General features: G+C 42.6%; 1 protein-coding gene across 1 annotated transcript in view; it reads right to left on the reverse strand.

Annotated features, from left to right (window-relative positions):
- GRAP2 (GRB2 related adaptor protein 2) overlaps nucleotides 1-26,616 on the reverse strand; it is a 98,687-nt gene that overhangs the window by 3,262 nt on the left and 68,809 nt on the right. The window contains exons 2-6 of the mRNA XM_036400213.1: nucleotides 9,850-9,952; nucleotides 6,677-6,768; nucleotides 4,335-4,454; nucleotides 2,452-2,620; nucleotides 688-819 (exon numbers count right to left, since the gene is read on the reverse strand). Coding sequence (XP_036256106.1) covers nucleotides 688-819; nucleotides 2,452-2,620; nucleotides 4,335-4,454; nucleotides 6,677-6,768; nucleotides 9,850-9,927 — 591 coding nt within the window. The 5' untranslated portion in view covers nucleotides 9,928-9,952. The remainder of the gene's footprint in view (nucleotides 1-687; nucleotides 820-2,451; nucleotides 2,621-4,334; nucleotides 4,455-6,676; nucleotides 6,769-9,849; nucleotides 9,953-26,616) is intronic.

Consider the following 26,616-nt stretch of genomic DNA (forward strand, 5'->3'; position numbering starts at 1 on the left):
ATTTTAGATGTCTGCTTCCAATAAAGTCCCTGTGCTCCAGCCCTGCAAGTAATGACCCTCATGGAAGAGGTCAGCTTAGACTGCTCTATTTTGGATTTTACTTTTTAGGAATTGAAAGCTGACTCTCAGCTGTGTTTCACAGCTGCTGGGACAAATAGTCAGAGAGGGGCTTTTTTGGTCTCTGAGACTTGTGGAGAAAAAACTAAGGTTGTTCTAACTTACAGATAAAAACCATGCTTGCCAAGGTGACTTTAGCCAATCTGGAGTTATTATGACCCAGTCCTGCCCACTCCTTGCTCTTCCTCTGTCCCATGTGCTGGGGGAACATCAATTGTGCTGGTGCAGCTGACTGTATCTGAGGACTCACTACTTTACTTTTTCTTGGGCTGCTCCATAGTGTAAAGGACAGCAAGCAGGCCTATAAATCTAGTAGCCAAATTAGCCAAAGAAGAATGAGACAAAATCAAATTCAAAGAAAAGTAGCCATATGACCACACATCTAAGTCATACCAACACAAATTGGCTGAGGCAGATGAAGAGAAGAAGTAGGAAACATCTAGGAAACAAGTTCTCTTTTGTGTGCACAGCTGAAAGACGCAGATTTTTGACAAAATGACTGCTCACTCACTACCAAGCAATAAAAATATGCCTGGGCTTGATGTCCCAGCCCCTTGTTCCTGGCAGTACCTGTTGCTGCTGCAGTATGGGAACAGGATGCTCTACATATCTCTTGGATACAGAAGAATGATCTTCTCCAGCTGCTCCTCCCACGTGGAATCCTTCCCGACCTATCCATTCCAGGCTCCCACCACACCTCTCCTGATGGAAGAAAGATCACAAAACTGAGGTCACCTCCTACCACATCCTTGACTAAAGCTGTGCAATCACTGCACACTGAGCACTACCACTACTACCCACTACTCTGGAGGCTCTTTCAAATAAAAGACCCCGCCTCTCTGAACAGAAGAACAAATCAGGAATCCTGTATTTTAGATCTTTGTAGCCACTCTCCATCTGAAATCAGTGTAGTACTGGGAGGTGCTGGGCTGAAAATATGGCTACTGATGTGAGGATGAGCACAGGAGCCAAGCTCTTTCTTGAAATACTGCCCTTAGAATCCGTTTGTCTCTGAACTGAAATTTATATATTACAATCATTTCATCATATGGCTGTAGCATCTAAAAATTTGAATTGTGAACAGAAACCCCACTGTGATGGGTGCTAAACATACTCTGCTGTTCCCATCACCATAATAAATGTACAGAGAGTTTGCCAAAGCAAACTTGAGTTCTGTTCTTTCATTTGCTTGTCTGCATCTTGGAGCAAATGCATCTCTTTCCCTTCCTGCTCACAGTCAGCCCAAACAGGTTGTTATACTGATATACATGCGTACAGTCTTTCTTTCCTTCCCCAGACACAGAGATTCATTGCTGTGATCTCTCTCTTACAGATCCCAGAGCCTCTATTTTAATACCTTACTGGTGCATTTTTAAAGCTCTGTATAAGTGGTCTAGAAAGAGACAACAACCCAGGCCCATTCTTCAGACTGAGAATGTATCATCTCTCATTTTGAGCCAGAAAGAATGACCCACACACAGCCTATAAAGCTTTACTGCTGTAGTCAGCAGGTCACATACTTTCTGCCTTGCCTCTACTTACTTGTGCATCCTGGTAATTTAATACCAGAATCCGTTTCCCAGTAAAGCAGGACTTGGGTTGCTGCAGTGACCAGGCACGTTCACTCCCAGTACAGGGAGTGCAAGGTGTAGCAGCCTCTGCTATGTCATTTGCTTGTTCCCCTGGCACAAAACCAGGCATTCATTGGACTGGGATTTGTCTGAGTTCTCAAACATTGACTATACCTTTCCTGAAGGCACATCTTGTTCCCAGATCTCCTATGTTCTTCTCTGTAGTACTTTCCAGTTCCTAACAGCCAGGTTAACTGCTCCAGGTTCTGCCCTCTGTTCCCCCACATTCCTTTTACTGTGTTTGCTCAGTAGCAGGAGATGGACAATTCTTCTGAGCAGACAAACTTGCAGGTGTAGTTGCACTCTGGGTGTGTGAAAGGACCCTAAGAAACCAGACTCAAATTCTTCTCAGTCACAATCCACCAGCCAGTTCTGTACCTGCCCTTAGGCAATCTAGGCATTTCAGTAAGGTAAATCCTGCTTCCCTTGGCATCTCAGAATTTCAGTTCTGAGCTCTTAGCAAAGCTTTAGCAAAGCACTTTTATTCAGATTTGAAGAATCAAAAAATTCTGCTCAATTTTACAACTCTACATACCACTGAATCCACTAAGAATCTGTGTCTCAGGCCCCACCAGTGTAGTTATGTGGCTGGGTTTCCAGGGACACACAGTCCTCCTCCTCACCATGAGACATTCTCATGGGATGAACTCCTTCCACAGAAAGGTTTCTGACTGCAAAATTCCTAAGGACAGTTTGTGTTTACCTTTTCTTCTTGGCTGTTGTCCCTTAGGAAGATCTGCTTCTGCCTGGAGATGGAAGTTGTCTTGTAGTAGTCCACCAGCTTGTTTAGTGAGTGGAATTTCTCTGTCCACAAGTAATAGCTACCCTTGGAATCCCTCATCACTTTGAAGTGTTGCACATCATCTTCATGCCTGGATCCCAATGGAAAAGAGATCATCAACAGATTGCACTTTTACCTTTTTTTAAAAAGTCTTTTCCAGAAGGGTACCAAGACTTCTTGCTTGGCCAAATCTAGACTTCTGGAAAGTCATGCAATGGCAGTCCTTGTGCCTACTGGACCCAGATGTGGCTCTGTTTCAAAAGACTTGTCAATCTGCAAACACACAGTGCCCCAGGGCTGCCCAGTCACAAAGCACTATCAAAACAAAGCACAGGGTTTTAAACCTTCTCTTTTGAAATAAAGGTCACAGGAGCTTCCAGGGTGAAAAAGTGCAGTTGTAGTCTACCCAACAGCCTCTGCAGGTCCTGTTAACATCCAGTCTGCATTGACTATAAGACCTGTATTACACCTTTACACACCATGGGGATCACCACTATATGCAGACAAAGTCATGTGAAGCCATACACTAAACTTTTAAGACGGTATAAAATCTCATGTAACATCATTACTACAGGTCATTCTCCCTATCCAAAAAGAAAAAAAAGAAATTTTCTGATGCTGTTACAAGCCAAATTAACAATCTTAACCTTCTGCCCCTTATTCCCCCTGCACCTCCCCACCTCTCACCTCTTGTCTGATGTGTACAATTCCTCTTTGCACCAGATGTCATCTAGCTTTGGTACCCACCTCCTTGCTCTGTGCAACTCCAGGCACGCAAAACACTCTTCTCAGAGGCTACATCTGCACAAATAAACTAGATGGGGACAGCCAGGGACTGAATGCTATCCTTGACTGCTACAGCCCCCAAGCAGTTGAAGTGTTAGCATGGTTGTGGTTTAAATGGAAAAGCTCTCCCTTAGATAGTGCTGGGCCATGGTTAGAAAGAACAGGCCAGGAACTGTTCACAGGGAGCTGCTTGAATATAGCTCTTCTGTTTGGTGGGGTGAAGAGGGTTTAGCCATACAGATCTGACCTCTGCCTCACTGCTTGACTTCAGGGCCAGAGAAAGAGCCTGACTGTACTTGATTTGCTGGTGTTAATTAGTGCAAATGTAACCAGAATGTTTTCCTGCATTCCTCCTGGATACTTTTTGAGCTGCCTGAATCAGCAAGTACATACTACTTGGAAAAGACTAATCATGACTTGTTAATCATTACTCTAATTTAAAACTGGTTATCAACTATTTGACTGAAAATTGGGAAGCCAAACATCATTGAAAGGCTCTGTTTAGAAGAAAATGCACTGAGAAGTGCTGGGCTACAGCAAGCTGCTGAAATGCAGCTGGGCTGCAAGCAATGAAAAACCAGTCCTTGTCCAATGGCTGTTTAGTGACCTGTGGGAAAAAAGTTAACAATGTAATAGTAATCTCTTCATAGGTAGTAGCTGAATTCTTGGATTTGGTAACCAGAGCTGTCAGGGAATTAAAACAAATGGAAGACACATGTTAAGCACAGTGGGAGACTTTCCCTGTACCATTCTGCTCTGCTGTAGCTCTTTCAGAGAAGGAGGTCACCAGGGGATGCAGCTTTGGAATGGGGCATTCACTGTGTCACTTGAAAAGAGGCAGAAACATTTGGGAATCAGATGCCTAATTTGTTCTCATTCACAACACAGCAGCACTACCAGTGACTGGCAGCTTGCAAACTTCTCAAGAGCCTACATCACATTAGGAATTCTTATGAGAGGAGGCTAGGGACACCATTAAACAGGAAAAGAAGCAGGAATATGCTGCTAGAAGCAGATACCTGACAGAGATGGAGAAGTCACCATGAGAGTTCTGACTGGCTCGGACGATGAAGCAGCCAACTCCTTTGCTCATGAGGAGGTTCTCTGCTTCATGGCGGGATATCTTCTCATCAAACCAGCTGTCAAGTGGGAAAATTCATGGAGATGTGAATAAGGATGAGAATTAAGGTGAGGAATAAAAAAGTTGAGGGTAGGGAGAACGTGAATAAACAGGGTGGAGGCAAGAAAACAAAAGGATCAGAGGAGCACACATGGCTACTCCCAGTGGCCACGTATATGCTGAGGTACAGGGGTTTGATGGATGCAGATAATTTTCTTTGAGTAGTAAAAGCATGTACATGCAAAGAGAACAATGTAAGCTTTGGTCTGCTAAGAAGCAACACTCAGCTGAAACTGTAATTACAGACACAGTACAATAAGGTGTTAGTCAAAGAAATTTTAAATGAAAAATGTGTATGTATACATATATACACACATAACTCTCAGACATATACATCAAATTGTTTTTTGGCAAACTGATTGAAAATTACTGGGCTGTGATGGATATATTGCATGGAACGCACATAAATTTTTAGTAGAAGCAAGCCATGAAAGTTTTACTACTAATAAATTGGTTCCTGCAAGAGTTGCAATATCACAAAATCACAGAAGCGCAGAATACACAAGCACACTTACACAAATCTAGCCAGGCATACCAAACAACAGCATAAGGCACTGGACTAATAATGAGAAAGTCACCATAAATAGTAAAAGAATATGATGTCAGTAGGAATTTTTCTGTAGAGAAACACAAAATCATATACATTTGCATATGTCCACTCCATAGCTAATAAGATCTACAATCTGCAGTCTTTGACTTCACCTAATACATAATTGCCTGTATTGCATTAAAATGAAGGACTGTTAAGTTCCTAACATCTCTCATTTCTGCTTTGGAGTTCCTTATTATCATCACAGTTTACCTATGTATCATTAGCAAAGAAAAATCAGATGAGCCTTGATAAACAATCTCAATGGTTACTTAATCAGAAAAAAGATGGGCAAAAACCATCCATCAAAAATAGGAGGCAACTTTCTTCCCTACGTCTAGTTCTGTCATCTGGGCTGAACTGCTTCAAACTGCAGACCTGGCACTTAGAAAAGTGTCAAAGTGGAAATATTTCTTCACAGCTCTTGCACAGAGAAAGCAACACAAGAAAAATGTGTGTGAAAGAAGAAGCTGCCAGTGCTTCTGAGTGATGGCACAGCCCTGTGAAAGAGTGAACAAGAACAACTGACTGGAAGATCTCATCCCCCTGAGGCCCAAAAGTACAAGCCCTTATTTGCACAGCAAACGAATAATGTCCTTCAGCTCAGCCAAGCAGGTTGGCTTATGTCCAAAAAGGCCACTAAGTGCCACCTCCAAAGGGGACAGAGGCACTTATTTGTAACCTCAAAATCCCTGTGTGCTCCCAGTCTGACTGCTCAGGGCAGCAGTGCGTTACAGCCACAAGCATTGGGCTTGGTGCATGCTCTGCTTGTTCACCTCTGAAATGCTGCAGCACTTGTGAAAAAAGAGGACAATGAGAGGTGCTTCTGGGAGCTTTTCTGCTAACTGAAAGGTTGTAAAAACCCCATGCACTGTCATATTTATGGCATAGGGCTGGAGAGCACATTTAACATGCATTCCAACACGCATCAGTCCTCTCTGAAGGTGCAGCTCCATCTCCTCAGCGGGAAGAGAGAAATGCAGGTACGCCTGTCCCCTGACAGATCTGCTTGTGTGTGTGAGAGAGAGCAGGGCGGCATGGCTGGTCTGTCAGCTCTGCCGATCCAGAGTACCACCAGCTGTCACAGCATTGCACTGACCTCTAGTGCGCCGACAGAAACTCACAGGCACTTCGGGGGCAGGGAATGCGGCGGCAGGGTGGGAAAAGGGAGTCAGTGTCCTTTAGAGCCGAAGGGGAGGAAATTTTTTTATGATTCGTTTTCAGAAAGATCTCTTGCTCTTACTTTTGTGCATAGCCTCTGTCTCTGCTCCCAAGACTTCACATCATGACTATTCTCCTTCTCTCTGAGGACCTCTAAATGCAATTCCTGCCACATCCCAGTGTCCCTGTGCGCAGCAGCAACAAAGGAGTCACTTGGGACTGACAGCGATCATCAGATCCATTTAGCTCCGAAAGAGCAGAGGATGCTTTGGGGTAGAAATACTCTGTGCTGGCAGAACCGTGTGTAGCATTACGGCAACCCCTGCCAGCCCCAAAGTGCAGGATGTTATGCCCAGCATTTCCCCTGTCCTTTCCTCTCTGCTCTCAGTGGAAATGTGCCATGGTGGTGATACCATTTCTGTCACACTTACGGAGGAACATGGAAATCAATGAAGTTCTTAGGAACGTAGCCCTCGTGACTTCTGAGCTCAGCCTTGTACCACTCTTCCTGGGAGCTCAAAATCTGCAACGGAGAAATGGACGGAATAAATGCATCTCCTGAGACAGGCAAAAGTAACCAAGATTCAGGAAGAAACCTAGAATGTCTTGTAAGAATAAAATAAAATTGTACATGTTCTCTGCTCCCCACCCATGGTGCAACAAGGTTAGTGGCTGATGACCATTTCAAAGCAAGCAAGCAATAAAAAAGCCCAAGTAGAATTAGAGAGATGGTTTGTTAACTTTACCCCTTTGTCTGACTGCCTGTCTCTGTATCTCTGATGCTTGTGAAATGGAGAAAATTCAGCTTTGAAAGACTTAGTAGGGGTTTAATTTATTCTCTGTGCTGCCTTTTGTAGCTGGTACTGTAGCATCTCGGATTCACAAGGGAAGAAGAAAATATCTTTGAAAACTCCTCTGACATATGGGTATGGAGAGATATGCAGCTGTGTCTATGTGTGTTATGGCTGCACAGATGTTACCATGTGCTCTCACCTGTCATTTCACAAGAGATTCTTTAGTGGGTTAAGCCTTCAGCTGCTCTGAGCTTTGCCAAGGTAAATATAAGAAGGAGGCAAAAAGTGTTTTCAAGACACTATTATACTTAGGAGATTGTAAGATAGCTAGGATAGCTGGAAGTGAGTCCACATCACACACTGGAGCAGCTTCAAGTGTGCTCATATTAATGTTAACTGTAATGGTCCTTAGAAGCATCACTGCTGACCAGGGAGGGCCCAAATTCATGACACCCGGGCTGATGGCCCAAGATACAGCCCTAAGCTAGAGGAGAGAGGACAGGAATACAACCACAGTGGGATTTTACTGCAGATGTTGTGGTCTTTGGTGTTTGACATTCCAGCTCCTGGGACAGGATTCTGCTGTATGAGATAGACCATGTTCCTGCTCTTTCTGGTTTTGGAGAGGAGCCTAAAAGCATGAGCCATGATAGTTTTAAAAGGAAAAAGCCAGTGGAAATGATTTAATTTAAAATCTATTGTTAACAGTAATAATACTTACGTTGTGAGCCAGTCTCATGGTTTTGGGAGCCTAAGGCACATTTTAACTGCTTTGTATTGGCAACAGGATGTTACTGTCTCTGGAGCCAATTCTTCATTGCCTTCCCTGCCACATAGGCCTTTTCAAACATTTGGATTCAGAAAAGTTGAGGATTAGAAAGCTGTGGAATTCCCTACTTGTACAGTCACTGCTGTCCTCATGCCTGGGTGCTGGGTTGAGGACGTTTTTTCACTGCTGTGGCCAAACGTAGGGGATGATGGCTACCTCCTGCTCATGCCTGAGCCCTGCTCTGTTGGAAGTGAGGTTTCCAGAACGACCCACCAGCTGTTTGCCACTGCAGAGCTGGCAGGTTTCTCTCAGTGTGTCATCCTCTCAGAGAAGGATGTGGAGGGGGGGGGGAGGTAAGAGGGTGGATTTCCTCCTGTCGCTACTGGTTGAGGGCCTCATGCTTCCTGTTTTGTAATCTCTACATCAATATTTCACCTTATCTCCTTCATATATCAGCAGGTTGTTGCAGGCAGCACAAGGGGGCTCATGATGGGGTAGGAATGTGTGTGTGCCTATGCCAGAACAGAGTTGCTACTCAGGCTGATTTACTGCTACTACAGCTTGGGTGGCTAAGGTGTTGTTTTGTTTACCTCAAGGACATTGAAGCAAGAAGGAGTTTGATTTTTCTGGTGGTGAATTCTCTATGGCAACCAATAATAATAAAACTGGTGTGTAGTGTGACACTTTTTATCAGAGGATTCCAGCATACTTTGAAAAGAAGCTCTAGCTTATAATGATTTTACAGGAAAGGGAACTGGGGAACAGAAGAAAAAGTGACCTGGCCAACACCATCACCCCAGCCAGGGACTTGATGGAAGTTTCCTGAGAAAAAAGGCATCAGTAAAGGTCATGTGATAGAAGGGACTGACCAGGGAAGAATAAGAGTGGATATCTGTGCTGAAGAGAGGCGGTGATTTCTCCAGAACCTTCCTGTAGCTCTTTGGAAAGATTTGGTACTAATGAGCTCTGGATGCTATCAACTTTGTCTAAGTGCCAAGTATTAAAAGGCCAATGAAATAAAAAAGGCTGGTAATGGAAAAGGCAAGGCTGAGACTCAATATCTGATTATTAGCTGGAATATCTGTGACTGCACAGAGGGGTAGCAAAGGCTCCTCACCAAACAGGACTGTATATCCTGTGGCTGTACATCATCCCTTTGGACAGTAAAGGAGCTAAGGCCATAGGGAGGAGTAATACTCAGGCATTTTCAATGGAAACAGAACATCTAGGGCTGAGAAGTGGATAAATAATTAGGGTGAAACTTCAAGTGACTTCATCTGTGGGACTTTGGTAACGTTAACAAGAACTGTTCTATCATAACACATACAAATCAACTTTAAAGAGACTTCCAGAAGCTCTGTATTGTAGATGACCAACTCTATTCTGCCATTACCCCATTGTGAAATTCCTGCAAGGGTGTATATAATGTGATTAGACCAGGACCTCTTAAACTATTCCACTGTGTGTGTAACAGTCTGTCTCATAGAATTTTCCTCTTCTATTTGCAATTGCCTAAGATGCCTGCAGCATCTAACAATAATTAGTAACAGTGAAAAGTTAGATATAAATTCTAGAATTGATGAGAGTTATCTTTTAAACAGTTCAACAGCTGGAAATAACGAAGACAGCAATCCCTCTGGACAGAACTGATCCTGCCTGTGTTTAGACATAGTCAGCATAATGTAGTCACTGTGGATGGTTTACCTGGTTAATGAAAACAGACAGGATCCTCAAAATCTGCCACCAAAGATCTTGGTCTGTGCCCCAGCAAAGGTACATACCCTTCCCTGCTGACTACCAGAGGACTGCAGGGCAACTAAATGCATAGTTCATGGACATAAAATCAAGAAAAGTGGACACAGACTCAAGTAACCTGGGAATTGTTGTCCTATTGCAAACCCTATGGGAGAGGAGTATCCTGCATTTGTATCCTAATTTATAGATGTGTCTACATCTCTTTGGTCAAGGCAAAGGGAAGCACAAGAAAGATCTGGAAGCAGTCTCAGAAAAGCTGTTTAGTCAAGCTGGAGACTGTACTTACCTTCAACATATCCCCAGCATGGAAGCTCAACTCGTCTTCTCCAGAAGCAGTGAAATCAAACTTGGCAATGGCTTCCATACTGTGTCTTGGGGGCAGAGCAAAGCTGGAAGAGGTAATGTCAGATACTTGTCAGCATCTATGAGCTACTGGGATTGTGGAGTCCAGCCTCTGGAAAGCTGACAGGCAGTGCTGGGATTCGTATGTGGAGAAGCACTCACCACCTATGGGCAGCCATTAGTTACTAGACATGGAAAGACATTAGCAGGTAGAAGAGAGGGCGTGGGTGAGCTGTAATTAGCTGAAGTCAGAAGTACAAATAACCAATAGTGGATGCTTACTCCAACAGATCTCTTTCTCTAGAGCAATCTCATGGGAAAAACATGTATAGACCAACTCTGTCATAGTTCCCAATAAAGCAAGCGACTCTGTCCAGCAATAGAAAAATGCATTTGTCCCCTGCAGTGACTCACTCTTTGCCTCAAGAGTGAGTCAAATTGCTGACAAAACAAACGAGGCTGCAATAAATATATAATTTTTCTTGGACACGGGCCACAATATGGAAGGTTGAAAGAGTCTCTTTTTTGTGATGGTTTAACAGGGGTGACCACAACTTTCAGGTAGGAAAACACTGTTTGCAGAAAGGCTGCATTCCCTATTTTGAAGCTGGCAGAGAGTTAGCCTATCTCAGTGTTGGTAACCCAAGAGCCCAAAATATATCAGACAGCCTGCAAACCACAGCCTGCTTTTCAGCACCAGAGCAATGTGGCAGGGGAAGTGACAAGATGGGCTTTGCTCCTTCACCACTTCCTGCTCACGTAACTTGGATGTACCCCAGCAGGACCATTTTTATAATCAAGAGTTACCAATTTCCCATGGCTGGGTCATGTACCCCACAGCCCAGTGGGGAGGCTGCCAGTGACAAGCCAAGAAATAGCCAGGCAGTGCCACCTTAAGCAAGTGCACTGCTGGCAGATGCACTTGCAGCACAGCTTCTGAAGACCATCAGACAGCTGCAATATAGAAATAGTTTTTACAATTTTTAAGCTAGGTTTGTCTGGGAACAAAGATCCTGAAGCCACAGGTTCCACTACCTAATCTCAATTCTCACAAAAACACCCAGTCTTCATGTCTTGAGATGAAGTGCCAGCTTGCCTGATCCAAAACATTCTTAACCAGAAAGCTCTAGAAAGACACTGTACAAACAAATGAACAACCCTTATTAGGGTAAGATATTTCTTATTGATTAGAACTGACACAAGATCCCCAAAATATAAAGTGTTGATATTGAGCAAGCTCCAGAATTTTGCCACTTCAAAATCAAAAGGCTGCTGTAGCCCCCCTTCTCGGCAATACATGCTGTAATGCTCCTCCTCTGACACACAGCCCAGGGATTTAACTATCTGTGTAACCAGGATCCAGGGCCCAGCTCTGATACAGCTCAACTTAAACTGCTGAGAATGAGCTGGAGAAAGCCTGCAGGGCAAAAGCTCTAGGACTGCACCAGCATTAGCCCAGGGATTCCAGAGGAAAACCACCAACATGGGAAGATATAAAATCTCAGAGGAAAAGCAAAACCATAGTTTAGTTGTGATAGTCAGTCTAGCTGAGTACCTGTCATGAATCATTTGGGTCACTGAGTTGAGTTGACAGTGCCATCAGTCCTGACCTAGCTGGTGGCAGATGGCAACCATGGAGGGTGACTCTTCATTTCTGATTGATACCTGAAAAGAATCTTTGGGTGCCTTTACACAGGTGAGGAGTATGCTAATGTGTAGCCTAATATTTAATTAAATCCTAACTAGGTTCTGTGTGTGTTAACTGTATACAGCAGTTATTTATTGACTAAATTGTCTATTTCCTGCTTGCAGAGTCCCTTTGCATTTGCTAAAGATTCCTGAAAGAAGTGATTCACAAGAGGGGCCATAACATCACTGTATATTAGTTCTGATATTTGTTACAATCACTTCTAACTAAAAAAAACCCCCTATTTATATGCTTCCTAGTGGACTCTGTTAGCACTCTCTTTTTTGCTGCTTATAGGTGAATTTATATCCATGTGACTGATGAGAGCTATGAAGCACTAAGGCAAATTTTTTGGCAGTCCACAGAGAGCTCTGCTTATTCAGCATGGATCTGTTCTAGAGCAATTGGGGCTGCTTCAGTGCCAGGGCCTCCCAGGTAGGTCTGGGTACACAGCTCAGCTGAGATCTGCCCTGTGCCTGCTACTCTAACCTGCTGCCTTGGGCTTCCAACACACAGCAGTGCTGAGCCCTGACACCCTAAGGCACATTGGTGCTTTATTCTCAGGCTTCAGCTTTCCCCCTGTTCCAAACATTTTCATCTCCTATTCTCCCTGTTGACCTACTAATGGTCTTTAATTCTTACTTCTGATACCTTCTGCAGATTAGGGTCCCCCTCTGTCTTACTCTTATTCCAAGACATTGGTGTTACCCTGCAGGTGCAGCTGAGGCCTGATCTGAGAACTGTCCTCTATTCTTGCATAGATATTTTTGGAGCTTCAGTCTGTCACCCTCCACAGGCAGTGTCAGTCCCATTGTGTGCTAACAGAGCACAGGAGGGGAATTAAAACTTGGAGGGGAATTAACCCTTGGAGAGGAACTAACCCTTAAGGGAACTGGTTAAACAATTATACTCTTTCATGGAAGACAATTGAAGAAAAATACTAAAAGAGAATTACTTTAGTAAGGGTTGTTTTTTGGTGTTTTATCTTGCAGTGGTGGCCTGCTGCAGACAGATCAGAGCCAACAGTGCAGGTGGATCCTGGAACTCCTAAATGCAGACCATTAATCCCAGCTTGAGGAAAAGAACACACTTAAAAACAATTTAAATGCAAACTATTTGAATACAAATCCTGTCTTTGATTATATCTCTTAGATACAGAAGAAGAAGTGGGGGTTCCCTCTACAGGGGCAAGAGAGTAGGAAAACTTTAATTTTTTCAATAACCCAAATGTTAAAGGTGCTATTGGAATGTGGCCCCCTCTGAAGGAGAAGAGTTTGTGAAACAGTTAAAATCCTCCCTCTCACTTCCTTTCTAATTTCAGCAATCCCAGCCTCAGGGAGAGACCAGGAGAGAGATACCTCTTCAAACAATCTAACACATGGATTAAATATGCCTTTCATTGCCAGCGGCTGGATTTAGAAGTGGCTCAAACAGCATCCACAGTGTTGGCTGTGTAGATAAATCAGCAATGCAGTAATGCTCTGGCCTTAAGCTCTTCCCCCACCAGCTACTAAAGCAACACTAGCCAATAATCGTGTCTTTGAACTCCAGCCTACCACTTTTCAGCACCTGAACTTCAAACCAGTTCTGTTTTTCTGATCCTGTTCCTCCCTCCATGTGTAACTTGAGAATCCCCACTCCACATGGGTCAGTGCTGGGCCCTCATGAGAACTCCCCTGCCTGGAGCCCATTCTTTCCCTCTCTGCATGCCTGTGACTCCCAGCACCACCCCACAACATAGACAGAAAATTTTTCACTGTTATGATAACTTCCATTTCTCACGCACCTTTTATCCCAAATTCCGCTTTTAACCGCGTGGTGCAACTCCTTTACCCTTTTGATCGCCAAGGACAATTTTAGACTGTGCATAATGTTCTCTGTGAAAATCACCTTTGTAGAGAGTTTAGCATGAAAGATATGCAATGTTCAAAGAGGGATTTTTCAGTTCCAACCGTGAATTGACCAGCGCCCTTCATTTTGTGCTGGCTTTCTGCACGCAGGTGAATTTTCTCTGTGGTTCACCTTTGTAATAGGGTGGATTCAAGAGGCATAAGGCTACAGCAGTTCTGTGGGGCTGGTGCAACAGAAAGTTCACAAAATGAAAAGTGAAAAGCAGCATGGCTTTCAGAGCACAAGGTAGGCATTTTTGTTGGGCGGAATGCCATTCCCTGAGCAAGAACATCAGTGTCTCTGTTGATGGAAAGTGCCAAGGCCTAAAACATGTCAGTAAGCAATACAGCCTGACAGCAGAGTCCCAGAGAGTTTAACACCGTTACCCTACACCGTGTTGGTTCCAAATTCAGCAGTGAAAGTGCCAGGGAAGGTCACCACCTATGAAGAGTTCGTCACTCAGGGACTGTCCAGCCTCAGCCTTTCCTAATTTCACCTACTTATATCAGAAGGAGAGCAAAATTACAACAATGCACTCACTTAATGAAACCATATACAAAAAGTTCCTATTTGTATGCCTGTAGCATAAAAAATTGCACACATCTCCATCTGAAGCTTCATCCAGTGAGGTTTTGCACCAAGATATAGGCATGAGCTGCCGTGTCTTTGTTCGGCTCTGCAAGAACAACCTGCTGGACTGATGAGCAACCGGGAACAGGATTCAACCCTGAGCATCTGCACAGGAACTCCAGATGACATTTCAGCAGAAACAATGGAGAAGGGACCTGTAATCTAAGAGAGCTGTTGCAGATAACAGCTTTGTTTTCACCAGCTAAGCCACATACAAGTGGCATGGGAATATTTAGCTCCAAAACACAAACCCTTTGCTACTGAGCTAACGTTGCAGCTTCGCTGACTGTCAGTGATAAGAGGGTAAAATTTATAAGGGAGAACAAGTCACTAAAACACTCAGAAATGATGCATTTAAGTCTTGGCTATTCTGCCACGCAGAGCAATGCATAGCATTTTGGCTGAGCCTATGTGCAAACAAAATAAGCCTCCTAGGAACCGGATTCACAGAACAAACAAACTTTCAGGACTCTATAACCAACAGCAGCTGGTAAGAAATGCCCCAAAATAGGATGGGGCTTAATTTCCCTAGGGAACCCAGGTCTTCTGTGCTCCTTCCCATCACGTCAGAGTAGAGTTGTGCAGCAACATGGGAAGCAACTGCAACAACAGGCTCAAAGAGAGGAGCACCTGATACAGTACCAGGTATGATATCACAGCATGAAACTGCGACAGTATAAAATCCCAAATCTTTGCTGTGCTGGAAGGATTGGTGTGGGGGGACTGGGGTGGTGGGGAAACACCTCCTTCTGTTCGCCTACCTCCTCCCTCACATCCCAGCTGGTCAGATGTGGCAGGAGCAGAGGGATTTGTCCTGCAAAGAAAGCTGATAAACAAGATGGCCTTGGGATCCCCCGCTCTGCCCCTACTGCGCGTTCCTTCCCAAGCCACCCTTGCTCCCTTTACCTGGTCCCAGGTGCTCCCCTCGGTCCCGGAGCCGTGGCCAGCCCGTCCCTCGCAGCGCTCCCTTCCCTGGCTCCGAGCAGCGGCTGCGGGGCCACCGAGGCCCGGCCCAGAGCCAGAGCCCCGGCCCCTCCCTCAGCGCCCGTGTCACACACCGGCAACGGGCCACGCGCCAGGGGACAGCGACAGCCCGGGGTGGGCACGGGGACACAGGACACAGCCGTGCCTGGCACGGGACAGAGCGGGCATGGGCAGTTTCCAGTCCCTCATGGCAGAAATGTTTGGTACCCCGCATATTTCAAATGGTGGTGCCGGTTCAAAAGGAGCTGCCCCTGGCTGCTGCTTCAGCCCAGGGTGGTTTAACAGATGAAGAAAGGAGGGTCCCTCAAAAAGTGCAAGTTCTACCCAAATAAGGAAACAGAAATGAGCACAGATCTGCTAAGTTAACTGAGAAACCATAAGTCTGTTGAAAAGCATATCTTGAGGAACAAGTAGCTAAAGACATAAAAACATGCAATAAAATAATTTTCAAAGACAACAGAAACAGGAAGCCTGCCAGAGTGTGTCTGTAGGGCTGACAGATGATTGAAATGTAAAAAGAATGCTCAAAGAAGATAAGGATGAAGCACAAAAGCAAAATGAATTCTCTGCATCCATGCATCTCCCATGGGATATAAGGAGGTTCCCACACTGGAGTTTTCTTTGCAGAGGAAAGCCAGGAGAACTATTTCAAGATGAAGAACTGGAATAGAAGGTTTCAGGAAAAAACAGTAAATGAACAAGGGTCAATTCATGGATTTGATATTTTATCAAGCTTGACTGAAATCCAAACTGAACATGAAATAGTGAAAGATGAGCAATTAAACGGTGGCTTACAATGCTAGACTTAACTAAGCCTCGGTACTAGGAAAAAGCAGCAAATGCAATGCCAGTGTTTGAGATGTGTTTTGAGGGGATGCAAGGTGCTGGTGTGACTTCTCTGTGCCTGAAACCGATTAAAAGATTAATGATGAAATGAATTACTGGTCCTACGAGAGAAATAACATACCAATTCCTCCTCACACAGATTTTGTAGAAGGAAGTCATATGGCACAAATCTGAGTTCTCTGAAAGAGCTGATGAAAATGTGGATATAGGTGATCACTTGATATAAAAGTTGCATTTCTACATCATTTTTGATGAAGTCTCTCATCAAAGAGTCTTTAAAAAGCCTCCTAAGTTCTCAAAGAATAGGAGGGAAGGTCCTATAGATGATTAACAACTGATTAAAAGTTATGAAACAATTTGAATGTGCTGTTCAAAATATTAATAAATGATCTGGAAAACATGAAGTGACAAAACTTACTGATGAGAAAATATCCAGGGTAATACAAATTAAATCTGATCACAAAGCCTTGCAGATGGTTTTAAAAATACTGTTGAAGTGCAAGATGAATCTCAGTGCTGATGGCTGCAAAAGCAATGGACATGGGACAAAACAAACATAGCTACATGAACACAGCACATTTAATGAGCTTAAATTAGCAATTACCACTGGGAAAAGACAATTTTAAGATGCTCTTTGAGTTCTACCAAAGGGTCAGCTGAGTGGAAGTCAAAAAGGCAGGTTAGGAAGCATCTGGAAAGTGACCAAAACAAACCAGAAGACAACATGATGTCACTGTACAAATCCCTGGGGCACCTGCTTGAATATTTGTCACTTGAATACAGCAGCTGCTTCTCATCCCTCCATCTCAAACAGAGACAGTAGCATCAGAAATAGCAGATAGAAATCAACTAAAGATGACTGAGGGAATGGGAAGTTTCTGGACAAGGAAGGGCCAAATCAAAGACTGGGATCTTTCACCCTTAAAAGAAGTTGTCATAGAGATAAATGCAAAACAACGTTGGAAATAATGACAGTCATGAAAAAGGTAAACAGGAAGTTTTATCCATCATTTCTCATATGCTAAGCACTAGGACTTCATTTCAAAAGTGTCAGAATCTGGGAGGCCATAGGGGAAGAAACTGTGACATGTACTTGTCCAGTTCTCACTCTCCTTCCCCAAGCAGCGGTTGCTGGGTGCAGCAGCATCGTGGATTGTGACTTTAACCTGACCCAATTAATCCTTAGAAGCTGTGGCCCTTCACCAAAAACCACCACAATGTGCTAGTCCAAGAGGAATGGTCCAGCAGCCGGCTGGCAGGTGGTAGTCCCTGCCCCACACCACCTTCTGGGGAGGTAGTAATCTCACTGGAATATCTGTGAGTTAAAACAGGGGTAGTGTGAACATTATGAAGCACTCTGACAAGTCAGGGGTAGACACAATGAAAACTCCCTCTGTATGGGATAATCTTGAATATATTTGCTGAAAAAACATACAGGTTCATCAGGCAGGGGGCTAAAGGAAGAGTACAGGAATGAACTCTTGCCATGTTGTGAAAAGTTTTCTGTGTGGCTATCAGTATGTGAGAAATATAAATTTCTGTACAGGAAGGTGGGACACCAGTCCTTATGGTCTTCTTAGGTTTAAGCTCTGTGCTTTTTCATGGTCTGTGAATGGCATGACAGATTGCATTACGTTACACACTGGAACGACCTAATTTCTCTATTTTCTACCATGATGTGATCTAATGGGCCCCCCAGCAAGAACGCTGCTGGTGACTTGTCACTCATGCTTGCTGCCTGACAATGTCACAAAACACTGGATTACTGTTATGTATCCAGAACTATTGCATTATAATATTAAATCTATTAAATGTCAAGGCATAAGAGATGTGGCTTTCTATACTATAAACAAAACACTCAATACTGGCAAGCTTACAACACTGAGAAAGGATAGGAAATAGGATAGAATGGGAAATAACTCTCTTTTCTTTCTTCTCCATTTCTATATATTCCTCCTCTGTCACAGTTACGGTAACACATTAACCTCTTCACCTCGCAGAATACATCCATCACAGCTATGCTGAGAAATATGAAGAAATATCCAGATACTTCAGCCATAAGTAATGGAAACAAACCTAATGGGAAGGACATCAGACTCCATACAGCCGTGTTTTAGCCAATCTTTATTAGAAAACTGGGTTAAACCCAGCCCAGGCAGACAGGTTATTCCACAGCTACTTACTGCAGACTTCTTTGTCATTATCTGCTACTGACACAATCCGGACAGGACAGTCAAACCATAGCTATTATACACTCTGAGAAGACCTGGATTTAAAAAGCTTAATGCAGAAAAACTTACACCTGCTTTTGCACTTAGGTGAGTGACCCAAAACAGATGTGTCTGCAAACACATCTGAAAACTGCCTAAGAACACACTGTCTCACAAAAATCTTAGTGATTTCTTGCTGGCCTGAAATTTTCAAGAGAAGAATCTTTTTCCAAGACATTTTATTCACTTTAGTTTCTAAAGTGAAGCTTTAGTATCACTTTAGTTTCATCTGGGAAACATGTGGGCAGCCAGAAAGAAAACCAAAGGGAAAAGAAAAAGCAAAGAAAAAGGAAAAATGGTAATTTCCAACCAAACATATACATCAAATATTTTGTCTACTCTGAATTGAGTTGATAATACTCGAAGAATTAAGTGGCCAGGTTTTGTTACCCTCAAGATAAACTGCTTCCCCCGTTCTTAGTTTGCCTCCAGAAAGTAACACCGTCAACAAGGGAAACAGAAGTCAAACTGTGGAAACAAGGGAGATTTCAATTGTTGTAAGTAATTGTAAGTGATGACCCAGCATCTGTGGAATTGGGAGCATCAGGACTGTAAATCCACATAAAGCTGAACGTTATGAATGGAAGCTGTCTAGTCTTTCCCAGCCTCCCATCTATTCCTGTTCTCACATTCAGATATGCTGCACTCAGAGCAATTCATCCTCTCCCAGCTCTGCTCTCTGCAAACAGCTGCTCGGGCTGTCCACAGTGACAGGTCATTAGCAGGCAGTTATTTTTTTCTGGACTGAGTGCACAGAAGTGGCAGTGCTATAAAAGCTTCCCTGCAGAGCTCCATGAACTGATCTGGGAAGAGCTCTTTCCCAATTTGCTGTGCTTCCTGTTAGCAAAAATTGTCTTGAAAGCTCTGTGTCTTGTTGCTCACCTGCAACAGTCCTCTTTGATCACATCCCAGGATTTTCAAAAAACTCAGTCATCAGCATCAGTTGCAAAGCTATTGCTATTCTAGTGCTGATCTTGTCACCATCACCCTCACATACAATATTCAGTTTAGCTGATGTGACTGCAGCCTACTGTGCCTTCACAAGTGGTACAATTATTTCAATTAAAGGTGTGAAGCCAATTCTCTTACAGAAATAAGCTTTACCTGTAAGAGTACTGCTCTAATTCTGTGGTTGTGTATCCACCAGGAGAGGATACAATTTCACTGCCTGGTCCCATCCATTTATTGCAAGGAGATGTGGTTTTAATCCTGAACATCAGTGTTAATTTGCTACTTAATTCATACAATGCTTCCCGTCATTCTGCGAACTGATCTCCAAAGATATCCCCTTCCATTTCAGCTGAGGAGCATCTCTGCACTTCTGGGAGATTTTTCTTTGGAAGTTTATGGCTAAGATCCTCTACTTTCCTATTCTAAAGAAGTACTGGCAAACTTGATATTTAATATTTTCATCAAATCCTTTCAAACCTGCCAACTTTTTCTTCTACGTCCCTTACTCCATAATTCCTGCTACTGAATTATTAGTGTCTCTCTAGCAGCTTCTTTATTCTAAGCAGTCAGGTTCTCTACCTCCTGCATTTGTACAGTGATTACACTGAGCCAGTCTTGTGACATACCAAGATTTTAATTTTGACAGCAATTACAAGACCACAAGACCTGAACTGTCACAGAGCCGACTGGAGTACCAGAGTAGGAAGGAGTAGATTACAACAGAGAAAGGGAAGTTTGACTTATTTTTTTTCCACTACCAAATAATTTTTCTGGATTTCCACAGATTTTCTTTAACTTCTGCACTGCTGCCCAAGACCCCAGACAGGAAGAGCTGCCTTACAGCTCCTGTGTTGCCAGCTGCTCTGAGCACACACAGCCAAAACAAGCCTGCTGTGTTCTATAGCGTTCCATGTCAGAGTTTCCAGTTTAGGCCCATGAACTGGGTTTCAAGGACGGCTGTTGGGACCAAAGAAGATCCATCTCACTGTCAGGGAGGTCTCTGTTCACCACACAGCAATTTGTACTTTTCACTTGGAAACCTGGAAGAATCTGCAGGCCCAAAGAAGGCTGGAGGCCACAGAACAAGACGAACAGAATACATTCCTCATAACAGCACATTTTCCAAGCCTGTCCTACATTTATCTCATCTAAGAGCAAAAAAGGGCCCAGTTACTGAGGGCAAAAGACCACAGATCCTGTAGTCTGACCTCTGCTCTGTAGCCTTCTACCAGCAGGACTAGTTTCTGATCTTCCTCACCATGGAGGGAGGTCTAAGAAAACTTTATTCTCCTTGCTGGTCTCTTGGGAGCCAAAACTTTCTTCTCTTTGCTGGTCTCTTTCAGAGACTCTTAAGTGTTAATCAGTTGATCTCCATCATCATCTGTGAACTATACTAAGTTACAACAGCTGCAAATTTGGCACATCTCACTATATAATACTAATTATATATTAGTGTTCTAACAGTGTTCTAATCTTAAACGGCAGATGCACTGCTACTGATCAAAAAAAGAACTTCTTCCCAGCCTTTACAATTTATTACCATCCCTTCTGGACACTAACAAGTACCAAAGTAAGTCCTAGAATTGGGACTTAGTTTCAATGGTACCCTGTGCATCCCCAAAAGATAAACATGACAAGAACACAGGACTCGGAAGTCTCGGCTATTATGATGATGGCTAATTTTGAAATAACAGTTAAAATTTGATCTACAAATAAGCTGAGCAGGGGATACCAAGCCAAATCAATGTGGGTTGCATGAGCTGCTGATTTTCTTCTTTGCTGCATGTAAAGACAGCAGATGGAGAAAAGAAGGGAGAGAAAGAAAAAGAGACTCTTCTTCAGTGATTTGAATCCAGTGCTGGAGTGTTCAACAAAACACTCCTTTCCAGGATTTAAATTTTCCTCTGATGAGCACCTTTTGACTCAGTGGGATTTGCAAAGCTTCCATTTGAAGCTAGAGAAGAGTAATCTCACTCTTTCTTTCTTCCCCCTCCCGGCACTACACCCCTCTAATCATGATTAATATATCTAAACATGCCTGATTAAGGCAGACAGATGATGGGCCACTAATCTGGACTGATCAGGGCTCTGGAGCTGCCAAAGTGAACCTGCTGTCTCTCTATCAGACAGAGCAATAAGGGGTCGGTAATGCAGCCCCATTAACTGCTTCCTTGAGAATGAATTTTCCCTGACTGCTCCTTGAGAGCAGACACTTGAGGAATGCTGCCTGATGGGAAGTTGCTTTGAATCTTTTCTTTTAGCACAACTGTTGAGCAGCTCCTTCTCAAGCCCTCCAGACAAACAACTAAAGCATGAAAAATGTAGCCACTTCCTTCTATGCTACTTTCTTTTAAATCTCCTCATACCTTATCTTGCTAACTGCCTCTCAATTTTTCTCATCTTTTCTTGGTAAACTTCAGCACTGACTGATATATGGTGCACTGCAAGTGTGTGGTTATCAGAAAACCAACCCTCTTCAGAAAAACCAACCCTGTTCCCACCAACCCTGCTCCCACTGTGCCTGTGTGTAAGCAAGGGATCCACTTCTGTGTACAGGTGGAGCTTGCACTTCATGAATTCATAAAATTCAGGGCTGCAACAGACTACTATGATCAACACACCATATCAATATACCAACGAACTGCCTGTGTGCAACCTATTTGCACTAATGTTGCGGGTTCATTGCAGGATAAATGGATATAGGGCAGAAAAAGAGCAAAATGCACACCTCTGAATTTGTTCAGGTATCTATGCACATGTACATACACCTGCTTTTATGTGGGTGTGGCCCTTTAAAATCTTCATCCTCTGAGATCTACTTGCAGTAAAAGACTGCAGTCAAGAGGGATCAAGTGGGCATCAGGCCATGCCTGGGCTCTGGGAAATCCTGTGACTACTTATCCTAAAACTGGTCTTTGGTATAATTTCAAGTGCCTTCAGAGCTTCTCTGAATCACACAAGCTGTGACCAGCCCTGGGGAATTCTGCTGGCTGCAAGTCAGACAGAGAATTATATTTCTCAAATCGATCATAGAAGAGACTGGGATGAAGAGTGATGATGTATTTCACACATTTATGCTATCAGGGAGGACTTTTCAAAAGTCACTTCCAAAGCAAAAGAGTAAAAACAGAAACAAGAATCTGACACTATGAGATCTGATTAAAAACAACCAACCAACAGGCAATAAAACCCACCTACAATTAGATACAGATATTCCAAGGTGCTTTCCTTGTATTTGGGTTTCAAAATATGGGAAAGAATACTCAAGATTTAAATATTTCTAAGTGTGACTGTCAGAGAGAGAATTCCAGAAAACATAGTTTCCAGCATGCTGATCTGTAAATCTGAGCTCTTGCCCTGTAACTAAGAGCTGAGGAATTCTGGTCTTCATGCAGGTCTGCATATGAATACACACTGGATGTGCACATGAATGTTAAATTCCCTTTGTCCAGGAGCAATCAAGCGCTTTGCAATGTGAAATAGAAATCTAGGGAAAAACCTGTAAATATTTGTGCTAAAATAGGAGCAAGTTCACCTTATGTCATTGGCTCATTTCCACAGCATTTATGAAACTCCTTTTTTCTATGTGAAAGATGGAAGATGCAAAAGATATAATGTCTTTATTTCTGGGCATAGCACAGCCTAGAGAATTCATTACATTAAGGCATTAATCCAATCTAGTAAAAATAGTTTTTAATCTTATATTGGACTCTGTATTGGAGCAATATATTTGAGTGGGATATGGGAACAAAATGCTATGAAAATCTGCTAGTATATACAGATGGGTACAAAATACGTGTTTCCAATCACCTATTGCATGTTTCTTTGATAAGACCAGCTGATAAATATTGTGTAAAATGGGAAGAAGAGCAAGATCAGAGATTAAACTGTGGGTTTTTGGGGGAGTTTTTTTTGGTTGGGTTTTTTTTTTCCCCCTCGTGTGTGTGTGTAAGATTAGTCCTGCCACCACAGATAACTGTGCAAAATCTGGAACTCTCGTACTAAAATTAAATAGTGTGATTCTAGTGCAACAGATATGATTTGCACAAAGGTAAAGCTACAGTTAGGTCAGTAAGAAAAAGTAAAGGTTCTTTGTCCTTTTAAACATAAACCCATTTTTGAATAAAATACAAAATTTCATCTGACTGCAAAATTTGTGGGGTGAAGTTTGCTTTGCCTCTTTTCCATTGTATATTTTTCCTCTCCTCTTGTGCTTTTATGAAAGAATGAAATACGAAAGTTTAGTTCAACATACATTTAGCTATGACATTGTAAATACAAACACAGGGAATCTAACTGCTTGGTTTTCATGGTCCTCTTATCCTGGACATGTTGCACATAATTGCAGCTCAGCCACCTTTGTTCTGAGAAGAATTGACAAACTGATACACATAAAAAGCCTCCCATTTAGGTAAGGGCAGGGAAACTGAAATGCTGCTGGTGGAATCTGTGTTGTGGTATAATGAGCTCAGTTGTGATATCTTCACTGCATAATGGCCCCACTTGCAAATTTACCTTTGGAGCTTCTTTGTTGTCTTAACTATATTTTTTCTGCTTAATAGGTCTTCACAGCTCAACTTCCATTTAAACACAGAACCTCTTTTACAAGGTGTGAGTGCTACAAAACCTTTCTATAAATTAAAGTCAGGCCATTTGCATCTGCATTAGGGAATGATTCTGAAAGAGTTTTAAAAGAAATAAATTACAATAATTCATACATATAAAGATGCAACTGCAACAGCCAATCCAACTTTTCTTCTCATTATAAGATGTGCGAATGCCAGCTTGTTACTATTCCTGGGGTTTCTCTGCACAGTGATTGTACCATTTTAAGTAGAAGTGTGGAACATATTTCATGTTTGTCAATGCATTTTGTAGTTCACTTGGATTATTATACCTTTGAAATTAAAGTGCAGTGGCAGTTTCTGAATGATTTAACATGTAGACATTTTTTACTCTGAATTAGGTACAACTAATTGTTGTTTATCTTAATCCAAAACTAAATGATATCAGATTGGAAGGGGTTCTTATTATCTGGAATAAAAATGGGTCATACCATAATGTAAGAATATTGGTTACTGAACTAACATTTAGACTGAAACTTAATTAAGCACAGAAAGTTCTTTGTAGGAAGATCAAGTGTGACATCCTACATTTCCCCTTCCCACAGCACACTGTCATGGCAAGGAGGTTCATTGGAACCTCTCTGCATAACCCTTGTACATCCTGCAAAAATAATCATGGTCCCAGTCCTTCAGTGAGCAAGTAATCAATTGCTGCTCTGCAGCAGGGAGCCACACAGCCTTCAGACTACTCAATAGACTGCATGTGGCAAAGAGGGAACACTGTGCAAAGGGTGTGAATGAGTCATTCGACATTTCAGGTTGACTGAAGTCATTCTGCTACATTTATTTCCAATCTTGATGTGCTATCCACATTTGCATATTAAGCAGGATGGGAAGAAAGATTTAAATTTTTTGCTACAACACAGGCATGGAACACAGCAGACTGCACGTGTGTGAGAATGAGAGATTACATGCATGCTTGGGTGAACACAGCACCGTATGAAGTGCCTCTTCTACCTTCATACAGGAGCAGGCATTCTACTTGCAAGCCTGAACACATCTCAGCAAACATTATGCTTGAGCCTGTGTTATCTCTAGGGAGCTGAATATAAAGGAAAGATGTTCATTGGCAGTATGCCTGAAGAGAGGAAGGGAGGTCCCATGAGCATACTTCAGGTGATGTGTGTTTTGTTTTCTTTGGCAAATACAAATCGGAACGAGCTGGTCTGTGTACACTTGAAGGGTAGGTGTGTGAGCTGTGTGCATGTGGGTGACAAGGAGCACCCAAGAGCACGAGCAGGTGTCAGCAGAAGCTGGAATTTATACATTTGTCAAACATCATTAGCAGTAAACCACCTACTTAAAGATTTCCATGGAAAGAATACGTGGCAGCCTCTCAAAGTATTCCAGTGTAGATGCCCCCCCACTATTCTGCAAGTTATTGATAGCACACTCAATTAACCTTGGGGACAGAACACAGAATGGACATTGTGTCTCTCAGTTTCAGTCATTTTTGCTCAGTGACACAGTTTGCATACAAACCACTGAGGAGCAGTAGTTAAATCTCCAAGTAAAAATGCTTTAATGAAAACAAAAGTGCACATTCCTGACGGTTGGATTCGTATTAAGCCTTGTAAGCTTCATTATCTGAAAGCCTAAACATTGGGCCAAGTCATTGCAGATTATGTCCCATTAAGTAGCGAGTGCAATTCTAGTTCAAAAAGTTTAGAGACAATGTACTCTTAGATTTGTTTGGCTGGCAATTGCAGGCATATTATAGCAATTCCAATTTACCCACTGTGCTTGTATTGGCTTTCTACAGAAGATAAAATGGAATGAGATGAAAATCCAATTTTTACTAGTAAGTCCACTTCAAGGCACACTTCTTGAGGAAAGGGTCTAGTAACTACTGGAACTTGTGATGCAATTAGGGGAGACTCCACACCAAAGGCCTTTGTAAAACCCATGAGGGTCTTGAGCAGCAGTGGGACCTCCAGATGTGCTGAGGATATCATAGCTTAGGTAATCTGGACGGAGGCACAACATGATCTACAACAGCTACAAGGCAGTTCACAGATCCCCCGAGAACTGGCTTTGGTCCTACCAGCTCCCTTAAGCATAAGAATATGTTTATTTTACCTTGATTTTTTCTAAGACTGAGAAACAAATGTGTACGTATTTAAAGAAGCCAGGTGTTACATTCAACATCACATTATGGTCTATGAGGGGAGGAAAATAAGTTATTCTTCCACAACACAATAAAACATCATGCACAGTTGTTCCTACAAGACATGCTCCAGAACACACTCTGCTGATATCATTGCTGTCATCTAAGGATCATCTCATGAGGAAGAGTTGGAAAAAAAAATTAAAAAAAAAATCAGGGAATTGATATCTTATTTGTTGAACTCTCTTGGACTACTGTGGGACTACTTATTGTGTTACATCTTTTCTCCTTAGCCTTTCACTGTCTTTCCTACCCATATGGCAAATCACTTGGAGCAAATGGCATTTTTCCATACAGTGCTCCATAACAAAAACCAGTGAGTCAGAGCTGTCTATAGAATCCTACAATAAGTAGATTAAAAGGAATTTGTGGCAATCCTGCAGTTCAAGCCCCTGCCCACAGCAGGGTTAATTTTGAAATCACACAAAATGAGAACGTAACTTCATCTTTCTACAGTGACTACTCTAATGAAACACAAGTCTCATTCAGGCAATGATATAAATCATACACTTGCCTAGATTAAAGACATATGGAAATCATTTAGGTAGAAGACCTGCATTAAATTATTTGAGATTTCCTTTCAATATGCACTCATAAGATGATACTGACTGCAGTGTTAGACTCCAATTATAAAGGGCATATTATCTAAACACACACTAAA

This window comes from Molothrus ater, chromosome 5 (assembly GCF_012460135.2).
Source record: "Molothrus ater isolate BHLD 08-10-18 breed brown headed cowbird chromosome 5, BPBGC_Mater_1.1, whole genome shotgun sequence".
NCBI classification, from domain to species: domain Eukaryota; kingdom Metazoa; phylum Chordata; class Aves; order Passeriformes; family Icteridae; genus Molothrus; species Molothrus ater.